This window comes from Phocoena sinus, chromosome 2 (assembly GCF_008692025.1).
Source record: "Phocoena sinus isolate mPhoSin1 chromosome 2, mPhoSin1.pri, whole genome shotgun sequence".
In the NCBI taxonomy this organism is placed as follows: domain Eukaryota; kingdom Metazoa; phylum Chordata; class Mammalia; order Artiodactyla; family Phocoenidae; genus Phocoena; species Phocoena sinus.
In genome coordinates, this window is record NC_045764.1 from 103,703,544 (window position 1) to 103,726,854 (window position 23,311).

The 23,311-nt window shown below is 54.4% G+C and overlaps 3 protein-coding genes across 10 annotated transcripts; 1 reads left to right on the top strand and 2 right to left on the bottom strand.

The window, feature by feature from the left end:
• Position 1: 1 nt before the first annotated feature.
• IPO4 (importin 4) lies at positions 2-8,494 on the bottom strand. Of its 3 annotated transcripts, none has more exons than XM_032621642.1 (30): positions 8,354-8,494; positions 8,187-8,273; positions 7,979-8,058; positions 7,861-7,902; positions 7,298-7,427; positions 7,030-7,209; positions 6,714-6,779; positions 6,508-6,609; positions 6,338-6,421; positions 5,917-6,081; positions 5,766-5,819; positions 5,498-5,607; positions 5,108-5,216; positions 4,817-4,946; positions 4,514-4,627; positions 4,297-4,410; positions 3,944-4,064; positions 3,702-3,813; positions 3,478-3,593; positions 3,291-3,368; positions 3,157-3,214; positions 2,953-3,058; positions 2,658-2,851; positions 2,465-2,506; positions 1,974-2,099; positions 1,659-1,867; positions 1,419-1,551; positions 1,234-1,338; positions 467-536; positions 2-340 (listed from the first exon to the last, which is right to left on the bottom strand). In XM_032621642.1, the coding sequence occupies exons 1-30, from the start codon at positions 8,420-8,422 to the stop codon at positions 210-212; spliced, it is 3,237 nt and encodes a 1,078-aa protein (XP_032477533.1). In that variant the 5' UTR covers positions 8,423-8,494; the 3' UTR covers positions 2-209. The 3 variants fall into 3 exon arrangements, with proteins under 3 accessions (XP_032477533.1, XP_032477532.1, XP_032477531.1); XM_032621641.1 differs by having other exon boundaries at positions 477-536; positions 8,354-8,488; XM_032621640.1 differs by having other exon boundaries at positions 2-536; positions 8,354-8,488.
• A 284-nt stretch (positions 8,495-8,778) lies between these two features.
• TM9SF1 (transmembrane 9 superfamily member 1) lies at positions 8,779-15,766 on the bottom strand. Of its 6 annotated transcripts, none has more exons than XM_032621648.1 (6): positions 15,224-15,766; positions 14,040-14,404; positions 12,053-12,674; positions 11,567-11,752; positions 10,019-10,292; positions 8,779-9,442 (listed from the first exon to the last, which is right to left on the bottom strand). In XM_032621648.1, exons 2-6 carry the CDS (start codon positions 14,385-14,387, stop codon positions 9,049-9,051), a joined length of 1,824 nt encoding a protein of 607 aa, XP_032477539.1. In that variant the 5' UTR covers positions 14,388-14,404; positions 15,224-15,766; the 3' UTR covers positions 8,779-9,048. The 6 variants fall into 6 exon arrangements, with proteins under 6 accessions (XP_032477539.1, XP_032477536.1, XP_032477537.1 ...); XM_032621645.1 differs by having other exon boundaries at positions 14,863-15,766; XM_032621646.1 differs by having other exon boundaries at positions 14,706-15,766.
• Positions 15,654-23,224, top strand: TSSK4 (testis specific serine kinase 4). The gene is made up of 5 exons (XM_032621662.1): positions 15,654-15,794; positions 15,891-20,404; positions 20,751-20,965; positions 21,343-21,742; positions 22,190-23,224. Exons 2-5 carry the CDS (start codon positions 20,183-20,185, stop codon positions 22,367-22,369), a joined length of 1,017 nt encoding a protein of 338 aa, XP_032477553.1. The 5' UTR covers positions 15,654-15,794; positions 15,891-20,182; the 3' UTR covers positions 22,370-23,224.
• Positions 23,225-23,311: the final 87 nt, after the last annotated feature.

The following is a 23,311-nucleotide window of genomic DNA, read 5'->3' on the forward strand; positions in this document are numbered from 1 at the left end:
ATGGTGTCAGGACTCCGTCTGTATTGTCCCAGCACGACAGGCCCAGCCCTAGCGGACACCCCGGTAAGGCAGCAAGTAGGGCGGAGACTCCAAGTCGGTGTGAGGCCCAGGCCCAGAATCTTTGGTAAGGCGTGAGCTGCAACTGGGCAGAGAGCTGGTCTCAGGCGTGGGCAGGCTCTGCTCTCTCCGGCCCAGCCGCAGCCCGCAGTCTAGGTGAGGCCCAGGATGGCCTGGAGCTCCTGGGCCTTGTCGCCAGGCAGGGAGCCCAGTGCTGAACGGAAGCTGTCAGCGTGCTGTCTGGCCAAGAACGTGAGCAGCAGCAGCAGCGACGCCTTGGTGTCTGGGTGGAGAGTGAAGGGGGAGGAGTCTGGGGAGGGCTGCCCCAGGCCCCCTGAGCTGCCCCAGGCCCCCTGAGCCCTGCTGCTCCCCACCTCCCCCCAGCCCTGCCCACAACCGCCACCGTCACCTGGTGGGACCTTGTTCTCGGCCAGGATGAGGCTGCAAACGCGCAGGAGCTCTGGAGCCACACCTACAACCTGTGGGGAAAGAAGGGCTGACTCGGGCAGAAGCGCCCCTGGGCCCCAGCACTGGGGTGGGTGGTAGGAGCCCCGGAGAGGCAGTCTCCCACCTGGGCTGTTAAGCAGCATTGCTCTAACAACCGTGAAGCATGGGAAGAACCCTGAAACAGGGCGGTAGTGATGTGTTCTGTTTGTTTGATTTTCGGAGAGCATGAGACTGTGACCAGAGGTATTTGAAATCACGGCCTAAAGACCAAAAGCAGCCCAGACACTCACGAGCTCCACCCACAGTAGTCTGCGAAGATGCAAGACAAAGGTGATGGACACAAGAGCACTGGGACAAGCGCTCCCAAAGCTAGCCACTTGCTGCAGACAAATCTCATTCAGAAAGCAGAGCTGCTCTGACTGGAAAGGATGGTGGGGTGGCCCAAAGGGCCCAGGCTCCACGGAGCACAGTCTCAAAGAGCCTGCTCTAGGAAATCAGCCTAGGAAAGCTGCGACTTCTGGCTCAGACCAGAGGGTGGAAATGAAACCTCCCTGAGGAAAAATGCTTAACGGTGAGAGGAAGCCCCTCCTCCCCGCTTAAAGGCCTTGGCTGCCAATCCTTGGACAGCAACAGGAAAGCCGAGAAGAGCAGCTTAAACTGATGCCAACCCTGCCTGTCAATGAGACTGGAGCATCAAGCCCCCTCTAAGGGCCCCACCATCGCGGTTACCTGGTCAGGGCTGCTCTGGTACAGGAAGCTGAAGAGGTGCCCTAAGGTGACCCACTCCTCCAAATCCTCCTTCAGTGGCAGGGCGTGCAGCAGGGCAGCCAGCACCTGGACACACAGAAGACTCTGGCCTCCTGCCCTGCACCCTCCTCAGCTCCCTGGCCCTGCCTGACGCCCCCACCCCTCACCTGGGGCTCTGGTTTCCTCGTGGGACTGGCCATCAGCAGGCGGGCGAGTGCCCCACAGACGTTGTCATGGACACGATCATGGCGCTCCCTCGCCAGGAGGGGCAGCAGGAGCCCCAGCAGCTTGGGGAAGTGTCTGGTCCACAGTCAAGGAACAGGCACACGGGGAGACTGCTCCCATCCCGAACCCCAGGGGACACCCTCCCAACCCCATCTGGGCCCCCTCCTGCAAGCCGAGGATACTCCTGGGCAGGGCGACCCCCGTGCTCCGCCAGCACGCCCAGCCCAAAGACGGCATTGCTCCGCACCTCGGGGTCCGCCTCCCGGGCAGTGCTCAACAGCACGGGGAGCAGCCGGGACACAAACTGGGCCGAGGCGGCACCCAGGCCCTGAATGGACTCCGCCAGCGTCCCCACCGCAAAGGACTTCTCTGCCACTGTGCAGCCCTGTTTCTGGTGGGGTGAGGAGTGCGAGTCAGCCTGGGACTGGGACCAAGTGGGGAACTGAGCACGGGGCACAGGCGGAACGGGGCTCGAAGCCAGAGGACAGAGCACTCACCGTCTTGCAGAGCAGTAATGGCAGGAAGCCGGCAAAGAAGGGGGCAAAGGCATCTCCCCCGGCCGCAGCGGCCAGGGCAGGGATGGCCTCACCAGCATGCTCCAGCAACATGGCGTCGTATTCAGCCTGCAGGGCCAGGTCAGAAACTGGGGGCGCCTCCCACCGCACTCCTCCACGGCTGCAGGTGGTCTCCCTGAGGGCTGCCCTTGGTTGACGGGTCTGGCCCCTTCCAGGCTGGGTTTGTTTGCAGCCCAGCTTTCCCTCCTGGTCCTCCTACTCCCACTATCAATCCAAGCCTTCCCCGAATCCCCACCCCCAGGAAGCCTTCCTTGAACACCCACTGCCTTAGCGGGAGTTGGGTTGGTTGTTCCGAGCCACTACCAATCTTTCAGCAAGCCCCGTACCCCCAGGCCAAGCCAAGCACACTGTCCACCCCACCCCGTGGAGACCAACTGGGCTGCCTGGTCCCAGTTTGCACCCGTAGCTCTTACCTGGTCCTCATCCTCCTCCTGGTCGGCGTCCTGACAAGCTGTCTGCAGGAAGAGGGCGCTCAGCTCAGTCTGGGCTCTCCTGCCCCTTCTCCCTTCCGTGGGTGGAAGGAGGGGGAAGCTGGACTGGTAGCCTCCGGCTAGCCCCACCCAAGGCTGGGCCACCTCCTCACCCTGCAGCCGGCCGGCCCCTCACCTTCCTCTGCAGCACACCCTTGAGTGCGTGGCAGATCTCAGCAAGCCGCCCAGGGGGCTGCAAAGCCAAGCTCCCAGAGCCACGCAACACCACCGTCAGGGCCGCCAGCACGGCCATCACCACCTGGCGCTCCCGCTCCTCGTTCACTGCCCGCACATAGGATGGCACCACCCGGGCCAGGGCGGCCTGCAGAGCTGGGGACATGATTGGCTGAAGCCTTGGTCAGCCCCTGCGCCCTCCCCACCCACCCCCTGCTTCCAGAGGCCCCAGCCGGGCGCTGGCCTCGCCTTCTCACCAGCAGTGTTGGGTTCCGAGGGGCAGCTTTGACAGGCGTTGTGCAGCGCACAGCAAAATTGACCCAGGGCCTCATGGGCTGCCTTCCGCACGCTCAGGTGAGGGCACTGCGGCACGAGGAGGGGCAGGACGTGTGCGCTGCATGCAGGGCCGTCACAGCTCCTAGCCCCCAGACCCCACCTGCCCCGCCCCCCGCCCCACTCACCTCCAGCAGTGTGAACACTTCTTCAAAGACAGTCTCCATGTAGGGAAGGAAGGCCACACTGTGGACAGACACACCGCCATGGGGAAGGGGCTCCCAGGAGAGGTCCCCTGTGCCGAGGAGAGGCCGATGCTCACCTGGCATTCACAGAGATCTCCCCCAGCGCGGCACAGGCGTCTTCCTTCTCATCGAAGAAGGCATTTTCCACGCTGTACCTAGAGTAAGGTGGGGAGGCAGCAGCAATCGGACACCAGTAGAAGCAGAGCTGGCCCTGGGCCCTTGTCCAAGCCAGGATCCCCCAGACCAGAACGGCAGCCTCCGCACCCTGAGACCTCTGAGTCCTCCTCCTCTTCCAAGTCCTCCTCCACAAGCTCCTCCTCTTCCTCCCCACCGCGCTCGTCGTCAAACAGAAGGAAGGTGCTGCTTCCAGTGCACTGAGGCTGGAATGGGGAGGCACAGCAGGGACTTTGGCTCAGCTGGGCCCAGGAGAGAGATCCCATCCCAGGCCTGGCCGTCCCCACCTGGCCCAGCCCACCCTGTCCGCTCACCACAATGCCCTGGGTGGAACGCAATGACAACAGCATGAGTGTGGTGATTCGTGGCAGGTGGGGAGCAAGGCTCTCACCCATCAGCCCCGATAAGGCTGCAAACAGGCTGTACCTGGCGGAGACAGGCGAAAGCTGTATAGTCCTACCTGCTGTAGCCAGACAGGACGGGGGAGCCCGGGGAACCCACGGTCCAGAACCAGAGGCCTGGGGTCTGGGTGGGAGCAGGGTGAGGGCTCACTCACGTGCAGCGCCGCAAGTCAGGGTCGTCTACCTGGTCACACAAGCCCAGCCCCAGCTGGCAGCATTCCTCAGCCAGGGGCCTCATGGGCTCCCCTACTGCTCGCACCAGTACCCCAAGTGTCTCTGCAGAGGCAAGGGCTCGGTTAGCACCAGGATGAGGCACTAGGCCAGAGGTGTGCAGGGCCAAGGCCTGAGGGACCAGAGATAGCTGGGCGGGGGGATGGGGGGATCCAGATATCCCTTCTACTCCTGGGTACGGTGCGAGCACAGCTGCCCCGGGGCGATCTCGTGAATGACAGGTGAGCATCGGCCCTTCCCCAGCACTGGGAAGCCGGCCTAGGAGTGCCTCGCTCACCCAGGCTCTGGATCCGCACAGGCTGAAGGTCCTCATGGCCTGTCAACAGGAATTCCCGCAGGTGCTCCATGATGGTGGGGAAGTAGGGCAGCATGGACGCCTGGGCAGCCGTGGCTGTGGCACGGAAGGGCAGAATCAGAGCTGGAGAGTGAGCAGGGACCACCTGCCGCAGGCACCCGGAGTGAACCCATGCTCCCACCTCCTGCCTCCGACTCACCGATGGCCCCCAGGGCGCTCACAGCCAGCTCCTTGGCCCGGGAGCTGCTGGGGTTCCTCAGAGGCTGCAGCATATACTCCATGAGCTCCGTGAGGTAGTGCTGCACTTCAGGCCCTGTGGGAAAGGGCACCCCTCTACCAACCAACCCAGGTCTCCTACCTGCCTCCAGGCCGACCCTCCCCGTGGCCCTGCCACATCCCTCTCCCCACCGCGGGCAGTGGTTCGGGGAGCTGCGCCTCCTGCCCCCTTCAGCCAGAGCGACAGCCCCATCCCCTCCCTCACACCCGCAAAGGGCATTGCCACCTAGGTTCTCCACGAAGTTCTCCAGGGCATAGCAGGCCTTGGCTAGGTGACGTGTGCACCCAGGAGGCACGGACTTCAGGTAGGCGAGGAGCAGTGGCATCACCTCCCCGGAATAGCTGCGAATGTGGGGCTGGGGGAAGGAGAAAGACGGCCTGAGTCAGCTCAACTGCAAGGCACGCACCTAAGTACTGATGGCAGCAGGGATGCCTGAGGGATGGGGCTGAGAGGAAGCTGGTCTCTGGGACAGGTAGGGACTCTGAAACAGTGGCTGCCCCCATCGGCCTTGCTGACCTGTAGGTTCTCCGAGAACTGGCCCAGGGCAAAGAGCGCAGCATTGCGCACAACCTGTGACGGATCCTCCAGGCTCCTGCACACGATCTGTAGCAGTGGGGACAGCAGTCTGGATGGGGCGGGACAAGAGGGTGGAGTCTGAGGGGCAGGAACTGAGATCCCTGGGCTGAGCCATTCTGCTGTTTCCCCGGGGAAAACCAAGGCTTTTTGTCACCAGATGGTGAGCACCACCCGCTGACCCTGACAGCTGGGGTATCTTCCAAACCAGAACACTTGAGTGTGGGAGCAGACACTATTGATGACTAGGCTCAAAGGACAAGCGGAGACCACGACTGCCGTGGGTCCTCCTCCCCATGGCCCACCCTCACTCCGAGACAGGGGAACAAATACCTCTGCCTGATGTGGTCCCCGGCTCCATCAGAGAGCACTGCCAGCACGAGGAGCCCAGCCTTGCGCTGGTATGGGCTCTGGCTCCGCAAAGCCTCTTCCAGCATGGGCATCTAGGAGAGCAGATGGCACTCTCCTGAAACCCCAGCACGAGCCTGCCTGTTCCTGCGGCAACAGGCCTTCCACACCTACCAGGGCCCAAACATCCTCAGGCTCGGGAGACTAGGCAAACCCAGGGGTGGGAGCACTGGAAGGACAAAACCACACTTACCAGCAGGGGACAGAGCTTCTCAGGGGGCAAATAGAGTGCCAGCATGTCCACGACCTGGAAAGGACAGGTAGACTTTGCTGGACTCCATCTCTGCCCCCCAACCTCCCCCAACGACCTAACACCCCTGCCCCCGGCCCGTCCCACATCCCACCTGAATGGCAAAGTGCGTGGGCGTTTCCCCCACCAGTCCAACATCCAGCTCTTCCTCCTCTGAATCCTGATCCTCAGGATCCAGCTGACCCAGGGTGGGCTCGGCAGCCATGATGGGGAAAAGGGTGTGCAGCAAGGGTGGTAGGAGGCGATTCTTCAGTAACGCCTTAAAAGGGAGAATGGAACAGTGTCCCTGAGAATCTGTTCCCAAGATGGACCCACATTAGAAATTCCAGCCTTCCAGGCCACAGGGGGTCCAGGAGGAGATTCCCAATCTCCCAGCCAAGAGCTGGGCTGAGTCCAGACCCAGCCTGGAACATCTTAGCTATGGTACTTTACATAACCCCAGATAGACAAAAAGCTCCAAGAGTGAGATGGAGAAGAAAATGGAGATGGGATGATGTGTGTCAGAAGGCACTCACCTTGCTCTTGACTTTGACCAAGAAAGTGAGACAGCAGAGAATACGCACACGTATTGCATCACCTAGGGCCACATTTCTAGCCACCTGCCCAGAGACCAACTCGAATCAGAAACGAGCAAGGAAACTCCCAGCAGAACAAGCAACAGGGACAGTGCCGACCCCAGGCTCACCTCCAGGCAGAATGTGAGGACCTCTGAGAGGTGGGAGGTGATGATGGGCAACTCTGACTCCAGCAATTCATCCAGGGCCTCCAAGGCCTCACAGGCCTTTGCCTGCCAGACAGAGAAGTCACGGGGTTACTATGCTCTCTTCAGTGGACCAGGCTGAATGCTCCTGCACCCTCCTTCCAACAGAGCCCCTACCCGAACGTCCTCACCTCGTCTACAAGGATCAGGGTCTGCACAGCCACGATGAGCTTGGGCACCAACATTCGCACGAGAGGCTGGAGGACACAAGATGAGCTAAATCACAGAAAGCACGATGCAGCCTTATCTCCAGCCCCAGAAACTAGCAGCTTCCTCAAAGCCTGCACATAGGAGGAGCCTAGGTACAGTCACCCACAGGATCCCCTTTCAACTGTTAGGCAGAACCAAAAGCAGAGAAAGAATCTTAAGTAGCTCTGCATCCCACAAGGATGAGGACACGAAAGCCCGAGGGTAGGGAGCCAGGGAAGGTGAAGGCCCACATCTCACCACATCATCAGTGCCAAGGTAAGGGGCCATGGTGGTCAGAGTGCGCAGGGAATAGAAGAGGAGCCCAGGAGAGCCCACATCACCAAGGGTCTCATTCAGAAGCTGAAGAAGCTCCCGGTGGTGGGGTCGGAAGGCCTCAGGCCGGGAGGTCACCACCACACTTAGCAGCAAAAGCCCCATCTGCCCAGGAAGAGGGGTTGAGAAGGAAAAGCTTACATGGTCTATCCAGCCTCTGGGTCCCTTCCTCCCACCAACCACGTGATAGTACCTCTCTCTCGGGGACGTGGAGGCTGCAGATACTGTGCTGAAGAAGCTGCATGAGCTGAGGCCAGGCCTCCAGGCCTTCTTTTCGAAAAACGGTAGCTGAGAGCTGGGCCAGGCTAAGACTCACAGAATGCCTGCAAACAGGAGAGATTCCCCACCCCCAATCACCCTCCAGTACCCTTCCCTGTACACGATGGCTCTGCCTCCACAGAGTGGCCATGAGAGAAACCTCCAGGTGTGCGCACAGGGCCTCTGCCAAGTTGGGACACAGAAAATGTCTCAGAGGGACACTAGCAGCCCAGTAGGCGCGCAGTCTGGTGAGGGTGACCTCACTCATGCTAAATTTCAGTTCTGTTTTTCCGACTGGGCTTTGGCAGACCATCACAGCCCACACTCAAGAACTTTCGTCTTTAATACAGCTTGAGAGTCGTTCCTCCACCCTTGGTCTAAAACCTAAGTCCCTGCCCCCCAAAAGCCAGCCTGGAGCTGAAAAAGAAGGCAGAAACCCTAAGAAGCTCTCAGCCTAGAGTCAGTTAGGGCCCTGAGAGGAGGCAGATAGGCACTTACTCTGTCTCTCTCTGAAGGACCGTCAGGATCAGAGACTTGATGCTAGAACACAGGTGGCAAGTATTTGGCACCCAAGAACCGCCTCAGCCCGGCCCGCCCCACCCCTGGCCCAACCCACCTCTCCCGTTGCTCGGCCGCCAGCCGTCGCCAGCCGGTGCTCAGTCGTCTGCGGGTCAGTACGGCCGCTAACTGGCGGATCTGGGACGAGGAAGCAGGCACGTGAGGGTCCGGGCAGGAAGGTGCTGACCGTGTCGCCGAGGGCAGGAGCTGGGGCTTGACATGTGGCGTACTATAGGAAACTCCGCAGGAAGCGGCAGGAACCTTACCTGAGGGTCGCCCGCCGAGGCCAGCAGTTCGCAGAGCGCGGGCAGGGAGGCGGGGTCCCTAAGAGCGGTCCGGAGTTGCTCGGTGGCCTGGGGAGAGCCTGGGGTCAGAGTTGGGCCGTTCCCGCAACGCCCCCGCTGGCCCTGGCCCGGTCCCACCGGCCCCATACCCGGCGGATGCGCTCGGTGTCCGGCAGCAGCAGCTCCCGGAGGATCTGTTCCAGGCCGGCGAGCTCCATGGCAGCAGGGCAGCCGCCGCTGCTGGGCCGGAGGTAGGGGAGGAACAGCACGTGGAAGCCCCGAAACCCGCTTCCGGCGGAAAGGGCGTTGCTCCCCGCCCCTCCCGTCACCAGGGTGATTCAACTCGCTTAGCGCAGCGCTCGGGCTCCGCCGCTTCCGTTGGGCGGAGCGCCGGCTGAGCCGCGGGAACAGGGCCCTGGTAATGAAGGTTCCGCTAGCCGACAGTTCCTCAGCTCCGTGAAGAATTCGAGTTCCGAGTTCCGTGCATTTCGCGGCCGACCCGCCTTCCTAGAGGACAGTGCCCTTAACGGCAGGGCACGAGTTCCTATATCCAGACGAAACCCTCCAACTACAGGACCCTTTTTCTTAATAAATTTTATTTTGGTATTGTAAAAAGAAAAATCAGGACCAAAAAAAGGCAACTTAAAAAGTTCAAATATATACTCCTTATATAATAGAGGTTTATAATTTCCGGGCCCTCTCTGGAGAAGGGAGGCCCAAAGGGCAAAGGGGAAGGCAACAAAACCATCACACAACTCAGTCACTCAATCAGAAGAGATGTTGGTAAGAGATCAGTAGGGCATGAAGAAAGGGAAAGAAGAGTGATAGTTTTGCCACCCAAAACTCAGTCCATCTTGAGGTTAACATAGATATAACGGATGAACTTTAGGGAAGAAAAAAAGGAGATGGTGCCCAGCATGAGGAAGAAGACATATCCAGTGAGTAAGGAGTAGCCAAAGAACTCTACTGTCTGTACCACCCCTGACATGTTGGAGCGCCGGGCATAGTAGAAAACTGAGTAGAAGAAGATGAAGAGGCCAGTGGAGCCAACACTCAGCACAGATCGCCACCACCAGCGGTAATCCTCCCCAGACAACTGGAAGTAGGTGAGTGCGATGGAGATGCAAGCCCCCACACTCAGCAGGATGGCGAAGACGAAGAAGAGGATGCCGTACAAAGTGTACTGCTCCCGACCCCAGACTGTGGCAAAGATGTAGTACAGCTCCACAGAGATGGCACTGTGAAGAGAAGAGACGATACACAGCATTAAAGGGCTGTGCACTGCCAGCACAGTGGCCAGGCCAAACTCCAGCCACCACCCCTCCACGTTACTGGGTCACTGTGCAAAGTGGGCCCTCTCTACTCCCTGCACTGGAGTTCCTGGCTTGATGGGGATTCTTTCACCTATGATTAGCTGCTCTCATTTCAAGAACATCTTCTTTGGTAGGTTGAGAGAAGGGATCTTGTCTGGTCTATTTTCCACTGTATTTGTCTGGCACTAAAAGTTACTCGACAAATTGGATGAGTAATCAAATGGGTTTTAAGCCCCATGTGGTATCGCCAAAGTCAGAAACTAGGAAGACAGTGAAAGGAGCAATGTCTCTGGAGAGCTTCACAAGTGAGACACCCTCATATTTGAATTGATTCAAGCTCAGTCCTGGTTGGAGAAAGGAGGAACCATTTAGTGATCTCTTAATGGTACAGCTGAACCAGGGATTATCACCGACAATGGGTTACGGTACAGGGTGAGTACGGAAGGGGAAAGTTAAGGTCAGGATCCTGAGAGTGATGGCCATGGAATAAAGGGAGGATACCTGAAAGGCAGGAAGCCTCCAACAGTCATGTGGACGAGAGAAGACTTGTACCAGGGCTGGGGTGGGATTTCCCGAGCTATGTTCTTGGTGCGACATGGTGCATCAAAGGGGCTAGCGTTGTTCTTCCCGAAGATACCTCCAATGACAGTGAGGGGAAAGCCCACCAGCAGCCAAACCGTCAGAAGCAGCAGGATGGTGGTGGCTGGCAGAGCCTGTGTTGAACCATTGGCCCAATGCACGGAGTTCACCACACTCCACGTCAGGAAGAAAGGCACTGCAGGGATGGGCCCCAGAGGGAGAGTTAGCACTAGGAGCTACATCCCTGGGAGCACCCAATCAGACTGGACCTAAAGGGGTGAGGAGTGAAACATTCCGCTCCCAGACTGACTCCACCCTTTCATGTCTTGTTGTTCTTTGTTCCTTGGCTTACCAACACTCCCTCCCCTACCCATTATCATTAAGGATCTAGGCAAGCCGTTACATAATGATCTAAGAGTGACACAAATCCACCTGCCTCCAAGGGCCTGTCCTGCTTTGGCACTGGTGATTCCTAGTATGAGACATTCCTTTGAATTAAGGCTCTGTTTTCAGAAAGGCCTGGTTCAAATGTAAATGTGGTAGAACAGAAATCAGATACTTAACAGTTGGAAACACAAGAGGTTCAGAATGCAAACTACTACTGCCTTTAAAAGGACAAGCTGGCTTGAAAGGCTAGAGTGGGGAGGCCCACTTTCAAAATTAAAAAAGCTTGGGGGGCTTCCCTGGTGGCGCAGTGGTTGAGAGTCCGCCCGCCAATGCAGGGGACACAGGTTCGTGCCCCGGTCCGGGAGGATCCCACATGCCGCGGAGCAGCTGGGCCCGTGAGCCATGGCCACTGGGCCTACGCGTCCGGAGCCTGTGCTCCGCAACGGGAGAGGCCACAGCAGTGAGAGGCTCGCGTACCGCAAAAAAAAAAAAAGCTTGGGGATGGACTTCCCTGGTGGTCCAGTGGTTAAGACACCACGCCTCCAATGCAGGGGGCGCAGGTTCGATCCCTGATCAGGGAAGTGGGATCCCACATGCCGTGCAGTGTGGCCAAAAAAAAAACACTTGGGGGGAAAAAAGGGAGTCTCAAAAGATAAATTCAAGAGTGTTATTTCAGTGTAATGGTTGAGAATACAGGCTCTAGAGTTTGACTGCCTAGGTCTGAAACCTGATTCTCTGCTTTTTAGGAGTACAATCTCAGGCAAGTTACCTAACCAGCCTGAAGTTCAATTTCCTCATCTGTAAAATGGGGACAGTATTACCTACTTCATGAAGTCAGTGTGAGAATTAAATGAGATGAAGGCATGTCAAGTGCTTATCACGTTGCCTAAAACATTTCAAGGGCTTAATATTTAACTATGCAAAAAAAAAAAAAGAAATGCTCTTTTTGTCTTTTGAATGGTTTCCTTAGTGTTTCTTTTACCTATTTTCAGTCCCTTGAAAGCCCTACTCTGACTCTATCTCAGGTTCCATGATGTGTTCTAAGTTCCTAAACTGGCCCACCACGGAAAGGGCAGTCCTCACCAGAGAAGAGACTGGTGGTGAGAATGATGTTCCACACCCAACGCTCGCCTCCAATCTGCCGGTAGAAGTGGCTGGACACATAGCCAGAGATGCAGCAAGTCAGGGCATACAACAAGATGGCTGCTGAGTTAATAGCCCCGTGACGGTGCACATTGAACATGCCCAGCAGCGCCATGACAATAATGCCTGCAGCATGGTAGTGGAAAGCCTGTGTTAGGTCTCACCTATCCCGCTTCCGGCAATTTCATAGAAATCAGCCAGCCCCCTTTCTCCCAGACCCAGGGCTTCCATCAAAACAATATCCTCCAGTTCTGTTGTCCAGAAAACCCACAACAGAATATACACATCCTTGCTAGAGCCATTCCACCCCTTAGGTCTGCCCCTCACCTTGGACAGAAGAGAAGATCTGTAGATCTTTTTCTGAACAACCTACCTACTTAGTTCTACCCCTTGAGAGAAATCCCTAATTAATTTTTATCACCTTACCAGTGCCAAGGGCCAGGAACTGGGCACCCACACCAAGCACAGCACAGAGCAGACCACGGTATGGAGGGAAGCGGAAGACATCTGTATGGATAATTTTCCAGCCATTGTCACCTTGGTCAAAGTCATCACCAGAACCTCCAGAGGTTGTCTCTTCATCCAAGTTGTACCGAGCCAGGTCATTTCGAAGCACACGCATGAGAATGACAGCCACAAAACCCACCAGTAAAAACACAAGCACCATGGAATTAATGATGGACAACCAATGGATTTCCAGTGTTCGGGGAAAGAAACCACCATCGTCACCACGGCGCCTGTCACTCCGACGCTCAACTGAAGTCTCAGACCAGCGCACACTGTAGGTGTGGGTGAGGCCTAGGAACTCATCCGGTCGTAACCCATCTAAACTGTGGGGCTTGACGTCCCGCACTGAGACATTGGCAAATATAATTCGATCTCCATGGAATTCTAGGTGGAAGTCCAAATGGGTCCAGAGTCCTATCTTGTGGCTGTGAGGCAGGAAGCCACTCTCCTCCATGTAGCCCACAAAGCCACGGATTGGCAAGTCGTCCACCACAAATTCAAAGTAGTATAGCTCCTCAATGGCCTGGCGCAGCTGTTCCACCTAAAAAGAGCAAGTTAGGAGTCAGACAAGGCCTCCCCAGGCATTGTATTAGAGCAGGGTTTCAACTTCAGCACTAATGATATGTTTTTTTTTAATTAATTATTTTATTTATTTTGGCTGCACTGGGTCTTTGTTGCTGTGTGCAGCCTTTCTCTAGTTGTGGAGAGCAGGGGCTACTCTTCATTGTGGTGCGTGGGCTTCTCATTGCGGTGGCTTCTCTTGTGGAGCATGGGCTCTAGGCGCACGGGCTTCAGTAGTTGTGGCCCGTGGGCTCAGTAGTTGTGGCACAGGGGCTTAGTTGCTCTGCGGCTTGTGGGATCTTCCTGGACCAGGGCTCAAACCCATATCCCCTGCATTGGCAGGCGGATTCTCAACCATGCGCCACCAGGGCAGCCCCACTAATGACATTTTGAGCTGGAAAATGCTTTGTTGTAGGGGGCTGCCCTATGAATTGTAAGATGCTCTGTCCCTGGCTTCTTCTCACTAGATGTCAGTAGCGTTCCCCAGTAGTGACAATCAAAAATATCTTCAGAGGACATCCCTGGTGGCGCAGTGGTTAAGAATCCGCCTGCCAATGCAGGGGACACGGGTTCGAGCCCTGGTCTGGGAAGATCCCACATGCCGCAGAGCAACTAAGCCCACGAGCCACAACTACTGATGCCCGCGCGCCTAGAGCCCATGCTCCACAACAAGAGAAGCCACCGCAATGAGAGGCCCGTGCACTGCAACAAAGACCCAACACAGCCAAACATAAATAAATTAATTAATTAAAAAAAAAATCTCCAGACATTGCCAGATGTCTCTTGAGAGACAAAAGCCCCCTGTTGAGAACCACTGGTTAGACCCTAGTATTATGTTGGGATTCTCTGAAATGAGCAAGTATGACTCGACAGGATGAAGGCCTAGGAGGAGAGGGAGGTGTAGGAAGGTCTGCAGTAGACTAAGGAAAAGTGCCCTAAGATAGGAATTGCTGAAGAAAAAAGCATGATAGGGAAAATTAGGCAGCATGTAAAGGAGCCAGTTAAAAAAGCCAAGAAGTAGGGATGGCAAAAAATGACTACATAGGTGTGATAGTTGGGACCTTATTACCTACAGAGAAGCTTCGAGTCAGGAGCCCTGGGCTCTAATGTCAACCGTGCAATCCACTATCCATGTAGTCTTGAAGAAGTTACTTCTGAGCAAGTATGTTTTTTCATCAACCAAATGCAAATGATAAATACTACCCTCCCTGCCTGCCACATGAGGTTGTAGTTAGAATCAAATCAGATCATTTCCATAAAGGTGCTTTGAAAACCATAAACCTAAGGCACTGTTATTAGGTCCTGGGAGGGAGGGCTAAGTTCTAGTCAGTGTGGAGAGGCTGACCTGTGCGGAAGTGAGCTGCATGTGGCACAGAATTCTCTTCTCCACATTCTCCCGAAAGCGGATCTCGTACAAAGACTCAGCCATCCGGTCCCCATCCAGCACTTCACCCAGGCTAAGGCTTTTGTGGCGTATCTTCTCAGGACAGCAGACTGGAAGCTGATAGTAGTGGTAAGTCTCCTGAGGGTTATGGTAAGGTCCCACTTTGTTGACATACATAATGACGGGGTCGCCGGCCTTGTAGTGTGTCACACCTTCCACCCCTGGATCTCGACCTGTGCCCAGCAACAGCAGCAGCAGGAGTGGCAACCACCGGCAGCTCCAACTTCCAGGGTGGCCTAGGACTGTCATCCTTAAGGCAGCGGAACCTGTTTGGGGTAGTCCTGCAGTTATGGGAACCAGGGATCGAATGACTCCCCAGGTCAGGTTCTTTGAACTGAAGCCAATGGCTCCAATTCCTCCCCTTGGCCTTTCCGACCCTCCCTCAGGAGGCCACCTCCCCACCGCCACACCACACCATGTCCCTCTAGCTCGAACACTGGCGTCCGCCTCTGCTATGTAGTCCTCCCAATCTGGGGTCCCCCCTCCGGCAGCCCGCCTGCCCGGGACCTCCCCGCGCGCCCCAGCCCGTTTCCATGGCAACGCCACGCGGCCCCGCACGTCCGGCACCTTCCCGCCGCAGCCCCGGGGTGCTCTCCGCGCGGGAAGGGCTGGCCGAGGCGACGCCAGCGGCCTCTGCTGCCCTGCAGCCGCTCTCGCGCTCCTGCCGGGGTCTCCCCCAGAGCGGCGCGCTAGCGGGGGGCCTGGAGAGGACTTGACAACCGACCTCCACGGGGCTGGCCGCCGCGGTGCCTGATCGCAGCGGCTGCGGCAGCACCGCAAAACATCGGGCCCGGCTCACTTCAGTGCTCCCTTGGGGAACCTTTCTACGGCTGGAGGCCCGGCCCAGCTCTGGAGACCCCGCGAGTCTCGGGCTAGCCCGTCGCCCGGCAAGGAGCGGGGTGGGGGGCCCTCCCGGCGACCTGAGGGCAGCTCAGGACACGTCAGTCTTCCCTCTTCCGCCTTCACCCGAGGGGACCTCAGCCCGGCGGAAAGCTCCTTTCCTGGAGCTTGGAGGGGGCCACTCCCCCCAGGCCGAGGCCGCTCCAAAGCTCCCAGATTTCTCCAGTGGGGGTTGCGGCTGAGACCTGGCTACGAGGACACAAACGCCCTTTTTGGATAAGCGTTGCCGCGGGTCCGGCCGCCTATCCCCGGGAAGGTTTGGGTTGGGCATCCAAGAGCAGTGCCCGCTGCTCGCGCCCAGTGACTGCCCGGGACGCGGAGCCCGGGCGGCGGCTGCGCCCACACCTAGCGGACGCCGAAGCGCTTGCCGGCTGAACCAATGGGACTCGCCACCGACTGCTGAGGCCGAGCCCCGAGAGGCGGTTCAAGGTCCTCAACCCGGGCGGGGGTGAGGCTTTGGACGTCGCTGTCGTAGGACAGCAGAGGACACATACCATATGAGCGTCCTAGAATCGGATCTCACCTCACCGCTGCTCTGCCATCCGTCCTGAATGGCCTCTCGCCAAAAACCAAATGCCGTAAATAAAAATATCTTACCGAGGCTGTACTGGAGGCCTCCCTGACCGTATAGCGACCGTCCCGTGTCCGACGATAGGCAAGCCTGGGCCAGGTTTGGTGCAGAGGCACGCAAAGACATCGGGTATTCGCTCTTTTACCCCGTGAACTGGGCCGCCTGACGCTTGTTGTTAATTGCAGGTAAAGAACCTTGACATGCTTGCTTCGGTCTCTATGTTTTTATTCTTTATTTATCTCTGTATATGTGTTTGAGCATCTCTTAATTTTGTATTGCAGATTATTCTGGAAAAGTTTATCCTGTCAAGGGATCTGCCATTAGGGAAATTCCTCTGGAGATCAGACTCAGGGGCCATGACTTCGTTTTGGCCACCTGGGAACAACTTAAGGTTTCCTTTCCTCGCGTAAAGAAAGTGGAAAATCTCAAGCGGTTTCTGGCTTGAAAAGCCCTTCATTTACTCACTTCTGCCCTCTCTGACCCAGCCCTCCTCCCCGCAGGAGGAAGTGAGGTTCCAGGAAGTAGGGAGTTGAGTTTTTTAGACAATCAATTAATTTTGTAATTAGAAAAGTAATTTAGAGTGGCTTTTTAAAGTGATAATCCCCTGGTCTCTAAACCTGGGTCTCCTTCACAATTAACAGCCGCCCCCATAAGATCAGTGCCACCAAGCCTCCTCTGCTTTTCTCTCGAATTATCTTCCAAATTGCCCTCCATGCTGCCTTGGTTCAGGCCCCATCCCCCCACCTAAATTATCATGACAGCCACCTTGCTAGTCTCTTGGTCATCTCTCCCCTTGGATCCATTTTCCATATTGCTGCTGCAAGGATTTTTTCTTTCTTTAGTCTTAAAGATGTCCTATTTCCTGCAACAGTGGTTCTTTTCTTAAAAAAAATTTTAAAGGTAACTTTCCATTTACAGTTATTACAAAATATTGGCTATAGTCCCCGTGTTGTGCAATACATCCTTGAGCCCACCTTACAATAGTTTGTACTCCCACTCCTCCACCCCTGTATTGCCCCCTCGCCCTTCTCACTGGTAACCACTAGTTTGTTCCCTATATCTGTGAGTCTGTTTCTTTTCATTAAATTCACTAGTTTGCAACAGTGGTTCTCAAATCTTGGTGTGCATCAGATTCAGCTGGAAACTGATTAAAAACAGATACCGGCACTTCCCTGGTGCCACAGTGGTTAAGAATCTGCCTGACAATGCAGGGGACATGAGTTCGAGCCCTGGTCCAGGAAGATCCCACATGCCATGGAGCAACTAAGTCAGTGCGCCACAACTACTGAGCCCACGTGCCTAGAGCCTATGCTCTGCAACAAGAGAAGCCACCGCAGTGAGAAGCCCACACACCGCAAGAAAGAGTAGCTCCCGCTCGCCGCAACTACAGAAAGCCAGCACACAGCAACAAAGACCCAGTGCAGCCAAAAATAAAAATAAATAAATTTATAAAAAATAACATAGATACCTGGGTTCCACCAAATCCGGATCTTGGGGAAGGAGGTGACTGGGCATCAGTATTTTTTTTAACAAGCTCTGACTTTGATGCACAGCAAAATTTAACCATGAGTACATAGGATAGAGTCAAAAAAAGCTTGGCGTATTAGGCCTCTCAGACCTGCATTTAAATTACTTCTCCAGGTACATTCCCCTCTGGAACCCTATCCTGTATTTAAATTGAAATCTTGAGTGTCATATTTTCTCAAGCTTGCAAGCTTCACATATGGGTCCTTCTGCCTAGGCTGTTCAATCTACCATTCCCTACTTAACCTGCCTGGACGCTTCTTTGAACAGTGCAAATGCCACCTTCTCTATAAAGCCTTCCCTTAACACTTCCTTACAGGCTTTGTTTATAGAACTTTATCTCACCGTACTGTTATTTTAACTTCTTATGTCTCTGTCTCCCTTGCTAATTGCTAACTCCTCACAGGAGGATTATAATTTATCCATCTTGTTATCCTCAGAGCCTAGCAGTGCTTTTGTATACAGTAGGCAGCTTAATATACATTCCTTGAATGAACTGGTTTATCTGCTGTACGTGATGAGAACAGTGCCACCAAGCTGCCTATCCAGGGAAGCAGAAGATAGGTGGGGCTGGGTGGGCCTCCTTACCACTGTGTGCCCTGGACAGTTGTTCATCTTGATAGACTGAGGATGTAGATCTGGCTTCCAACAGGACTTTGGAACCACCCTGCCAGCAGGATCAGCCTGTCAATAAATAGGGAATTTACCAGTAGCCTATGGCTAATGTTGGAGTTTCTGTTTTGTTTTGGAAGATGGAAGATAACTCTGATTCTTCCTTTGTTATTTCCTCTGTGTGCCACCCCCTCCCCCATCTTAAATCCAGATAACCCCTCTGACACAACCTCTTGTCCTCTGTCTTTCCCACCAAAACTTGTTCCATTTCACTAAGACCTGCAACCCCCTCCCCCTGTCCTTGGCCTTTTTCTAGCTTGTCTTCCTAATCCAAGCAGCTTAGATTCTGCATTCCATCATTTTAGCCACATTCTTGCCTGTGTCCTTGATGCCTCGCTCCCGTTCTTCACGGCAAGCTGCTAAGTGAAACCTTAATCTTGGGTCAGTGTGTCTGTTGATATTCAAGCACCTATATCCAGAATGCTAAAATAATCTTAACACTATGATATGTTAAGATTGTGTGTCCATAAGTTGTGTTTTCCAATCTCATTTGGGCCCTCAGTGCTGCCCAATAATGCTCATTTTCCAAATCAGCTCTCTCCCATTCTCCACAAGCCTTTCTTCTCAAGTCTTTGACTTCATATCCCTTCTCTCATCAGCTGACCTCCCTTACAGCCTAGTGGGAGATGCAAGCAAGAAAAACAGACACCCTGTTAGAGAAAGTATTGGAGCTGTGGGAGCACCCAGGAGGGAGGAACATCTAATTTGGGCCTGAACAGTCAGTAAAGGCTTCCTTAAAACAGATCATCAGCTAAGTCCTGAAGGGAGAGTAGGAGTTTGCCAGAACAGAGGGAACAATGAAGGAAAAGCAATTGTTTGGCCGGAGCATTGCATGTATGTTACAAGAAAAAATCGGAGAGGTAAGCAGGGTCAAATTTGAAGCCACATAAAAGAATCTGGACTCGATCTTAAGGAGAATGGGGAGGCACTGAATTGTTATGGGAATAAAATCAGATTTACTCCCTGGACTTCAGGGTGAACACACTGAGGGGAGGGGAGCAGAAGGCTTGCTGGAGTTAAGAAATGAGGGGTCTCGATGAGATTCTTAGGGAGGACGGAAAGGTCTGAGGAAATAAGGTCTATAATAGAGCTCTTGGGGTGTGATTAAGGGGTGGATGGTGGGGGAGGCTCCAGCGGAACCTGAGGAATGGGTAGAGGGAAGGAGGAGGGTAGGTAGAGGGTAGAAGGAAAGGTAGAGGGAAGGTAGAGGGTAGAAGGAAAACTGTAGAGTTCAGGGTCATGGAAGGCAAGATAAGAATGCATTTCAAGGGGGGTGGTCTGGTGGGTAGAACTCCGCGCTCCCAATGCAGGGGACCAGGGTTCAATCCCTAGTCGGGGAACTTAGAGCCCACACGCATGCCGCAACTAAAGATCCCACGTGCCGCAACTAAGACCCAGTGCAGCCAAAATAAATATTTTTTAAAAAGAATGCATTTCAAGGATGGGGAGGAGTCTCCATCCCCACCTCATAAATCTAAGTGATCTTTGTAACCGTCTTCATGCACATGAAGGTATGGAAGTGAAGTTTTGTGATTCTGGAGCCTAGGCCTCAACTGATCATGCCGCTTGTCTTTTTTTCTCTTGAAATTCAGTGCAAACTGTGTGAGGGAACCTGGGCTACTCTACTGAATAATGAGATCATACGCAGAAACAAACCAGCCCAGCTGAGATGATGCCACCAGCTGAATTACCCAACTGAGTCCAGCTCAATTTGTTCAAAAAAAAAAAAAAAAAGGTTGTTATTTTAAGCCACCACCACCACCCCCAAAAAAGAATACATTTTAAAGTTAGGTTCCTTAGAACACACTTCTACAATACCTTGCGATTCTCTGTGATATTCTGACACTCAGGTGTTTCTCATGCTGGATTATAAACGCTAGCAGAGGCTCTCTTCGCCTTATTGGTTATTTTCTCCCAGGACTCCGTACACTGCCTGGCACATAGCAGGTGCTCAATAAACATGATTGGTTGAAAGGACCAGATCCATGGAGCGAGTCTCACCAAATTATAAAGGTACCTCCAGCAATGAGTATGTTCCAAACTGCATTTCCTTCTCAAGCCTTGTGGCCAGTGGTGGATAGAAGGTGGATTATGATGTGTGCGGAACACGGGACCTTGGGGAGTTCCGTAACCAAGAGGAGAAAGAAGTAACAACAGCCAGTGGAGACAAAAAGAACTGCTTTTCCCTTCTTCCCTCTCCAAGCTCCTAGTGGAGAGCTGAGCCCAGCATCCCAGACTTGTATGACTACATAGGCAAGCTTTGGGAGACTAACTTCACTTTGGTACCCGAGCCTTCAGCGGCTCAAGGTGTTGGCTTTCTGAGCAGACAGGAGGCTTTTAAGTAGCAAAGCTCCCTGCTCTCAGCAAGCCCAACACCATGGGGAAGGGAGACACCTTGGGAGCACCATCCACCTCGGCCTACCACTCTGTCATGGAGGAATATGGTTACGAAGTGGGCAAAGTCATTGGCAATGGCTCCTACGGGACGGTGTATGAGGCTTACTACACAAAGCAGAAAGTCATGGTGGCTGTCAAGATCATCTCAAAGAAGAAGGCCTCTGAGGACTATCTTAACAAGTTCTTGCCCCGTGAGATACAGGTTGGAAAGGGGCTAGAAGAGGGAGCTGGTACCAAGCTGCTTAAGGCTTCTCAGAAGGGGTATGGTTAGGAGGGGGTGGAGCCAGAAACCCCTATACCACAACTGAATGACTCACTAGGCAGCTAGGAAAATTACTTGATGTAAATTCAGCTTCTTTCCACCTCACCTCCAGACCCTCAAAAAGTAAAAAGTACAAAGCATAGGGTTTGTCCATAGGCCACCAGCCCTCTGGGGTTTGATTCTGTTGCAAAGTTCTAGGAAAGTAGCAGTGGGAGAGTAGGAGAAGGCTGGGAGCGCACCAGGGTGCTCCCTGCCTGGGTTTGATGGGTCCCTCTCCTGGGGCCAGGTAATGAAGGTCCTGCGGCACAAGTATCTCATCAACTTCTATCAGGCCATCGAGACCACATCCCGAGTGTACGTTATTCTGGAGCTGGTGCAGGGTGGTGACGTCCTTGAGTGGATCCAGCACTATGGGGCCTGCTCTGAGCCCCTTGCTGGCAAGTGGTTCTCCCAGATGACCCTGGGCATCGCCTACCTGCACAGCAAGGGCATCGTGCACCGGTGAGGGCGCTGCCACCCAGACTGAGGCCTTTGGGCTCCCAAAGGGGTTTTATGCACGTCTTCCATGTTCTACCCTCTTTTTTCTTCCCTTGACCTCCCTCCTCAGTATCTAGGCCTATTCATCCACTTTATTTTAATCATCCGGTCAAGAACATTTGTTAAGTACCCACTGTGAGCAGAGCACTTTATGAAAAGTGATGGTGAGCTCCTAGTCATCCTCAGGTACCATCCTCTCTTCCCTCTGGGCTCTGCTCACAACTCCATGACTTTCCTTCCTCTCTGCCCTGTGTCCTCATAATGGCATCTCTCTCCCTCTTTGCCTTTCCTTATCTCTAGCCTCTGACCCCTGGCCCTTCAGCTCCCAGTCTAACACTAAGCCCTCTCCTGACCCCCAGCCTTTCTGCTGCTGGTAGGGACTTAAAGTTGGAGAACCTGTTGCTGGACAAGCGGAAGAACGTGAAGATATCGGATTTTGGCTTCGCCAAGATGGTGCCTTCTAGCCAGTCTGTGCGGAGTAGCCCTTCCTACCGCCAAGGCAACTGCTTTAGCCACCTCAGCCAGACCTACTGTGGCAGCTTTGCTTATGCCTGTCCGGAGGTCTTGCTAGGCCTGCCCTACAACCCTTTCCTGTCTGACATCTGGAGCATGGGCGTCATCCTCTACACGCTAGTGGTTGCCCGTCTGCCCTTCGATGACACAAATCTCAAGAAACTGCTGAGACAGACTCAGGAGGAGGTCACTTTTCCACCTAACTATGCCATCTCCCAGGAGTGCAAGGTGCTGGCTCCCCCAGGAGGGCTGAGGCCTCAGGGGTGACCTGCAGAGAGGGAATACTCAACCTAGACCTCCCAACCCCAGGGAAGCCTCCCTCCGATACCAGGGCCATTCCACACCCTTGCCCTGCCCTAGAATAGTGGGGAGGGCTTAAAGGGCCAACCTCTGGGCTTGCACCTGGGATGTGAGTGATAAGCAGGTTTTAGTCTCTATCTCTTTAGACCAGAAGGGGATTCTGCAAGGATTTCCCCCAAGGAACCCTTCCTTTCCTTCCCCTCAAGGTGTTGGCTTTCTGAGCAGACAGGAGGCTTTTAAGGGTAAAGTCAGGGCCACACTCCCTTTCACCAGAGTGGTGTGATGGGCTATCCTGCTACTTTCTTAGGTCCGGCTGCTCATTGTGTGGCACAATGCGGGCCAGCTCAGCCAAGACCTCTCTCTCCCCTGCCCTAGAACCTGGTCCTCCAGACACTATGCCAAGCCACCAAGCGTGCCACCATCCTGGACATCATCAAGGATCCCTGGGTGCTCAAGTTCCAGCCTGAGCAACCCACCCATGAGATCAGGCTGCTTGAGGCCATGTGCCAGCCCCCCAGCACCAATCGTCACCAATCCTTGGAAATCAGTACCTGAAAACGGCGGAAGGAGGAGGGGGTTGAAAGAGGAGCAAAGCAGGAGGGTCTTGGGCTAAAAATCTTTCCCACCAAAAATAAATCTAATTCTGTTTTAGTTCCATCAGCTAGAGTCACAGTCTTCCCTCAGGGGAACCTTAGCAGCGAACACTGCTGAGGGTGAGAGGTGTGTTTCTGCCCAGAGCTTGTAACCAGTCATCGTGACACTGGTTAAGTCAACATTATAATTTACAGTGTAGCGCGTATGTGGCTCATAGGGGAGCGGGTTGGGCGTGCTCAGAGGAACACCTGCTTTGGGGAAGCTTCATTATTCTGGCTGAGTACATGCTCAGTTTTGTCTATCTCTATGCACTCTAAATGTTCAAATAGTGGGGTAGAGGTTGCTCTACCCTGATTGCTCGGTTTGGTCACAGCTCTGCCCGTCTATAGTCCAAGGGGACGGCACTGTTTGTTCTTTTAGACATGGGTATCAGGAGGTATGTAATATCTTGGTTCCTTCCTCCTCCAAATGCCACCTTACCCACTACTGAAACAATCCTGGTGAATCATGGTCCCTCATCATTGCTCCTACACGTTGAAGTGACAGTTCAAACCAAGCCTATGAACTATGCGTTCCGGAGAAAGGAAACCTATTGACCCCTTATCCCCGTACGTCTCCTTTCCTACCCTTGAAAGTGGGCTTTGTAAGGGGACAGCTGGTGAGTCACGGGGCTCTCTCGGCAGAGACACAACTGGGTGAAAGCAATGAGGGAAGGCTCAGGGACAGCTCCACACGGTTCTAGGAAAAATAACAGATGGCAGTTTCCTCACCCTCAGCACCAGGCAGCTCTAGGACACACCAGCCTGAGAGATGGAACAGTATCTGCCTGGAGCATAGTAAGTTGAGATAATGGAAGCTCCCATTTCTCCTATGCTCCAACTCCCCTTCATTACTCTCATTACT

Excerpts from the sequence above, each read along its gene's own strand:
- IPO4 (XM_032621640.1), bottom strand. The coding sequence starts at position 8,422 with ATGGAGCTCGCCGGCCTGGAACAGATCCTCCGGGAGCTGCTGCTGCCG. Across the intron at positions 7,210-7,297 it reads TCCACGTCCCCGAGAGAGAG|ATGGGGCTTTTGCTGCTAAG; the intron begins GTACTATCACGT and ends CTTCCTGGGCAG. Across the intron at positions 2,507-2,657 it reads AGGGTGTGCTGCAGAGGAAG|ACAGCTTGTCAGGACGCCGA; the intron begins GTGAGGGGCCGG and ends CTCTTCCTGCAG.
- TM9SF1 (XM_032621645.1), bottom strand. The coding sequence starts at position 14,923 with ATGTTTTGCGGTGCTGCCGCAGCCGCTGCGATCAGGCACCGCGGCGGC. Across the intron at positions 12,675-14,039 it reads TGCAGCTCACTTCCGCACAG|GTGGAACAGCTGCGCCAGGC; the intron begins GTCAGCCTCTCC and ends TGCTCTTTTTAG. Across the intron at positions 10,293-11,566 it reads CACCACCAGTCTCTTCTCTG|TGCCTTTCTTCCTGACGTGG; the intron begins GTGAGGACTGCC and ends CCATCCCTGCAG.
- TSSK4 (XM_032621662.1), top strand. The coding sequence starts at position 20,183 with ATGGGGAAGGGAGACACCTTGGGAGCACCATCCACCTCGGCCTACCAC. Across the intron at positions 20,405-20,750 it reads TCTTGCCCCGTGAGATACAG|GTAATGAAGGTCCTGCGGCA; the intron begins GTTGGAAAGGGG and ends TCCTGGGGCCAG. Across the intron at positions 20,966-21,342 it reads AGCAAGGGCATCGTGCACCG|CCCTCTCCTGACCCCCAGCC; the intron begins GTGAGGGCGCTG and ends TCTAACACTAAG.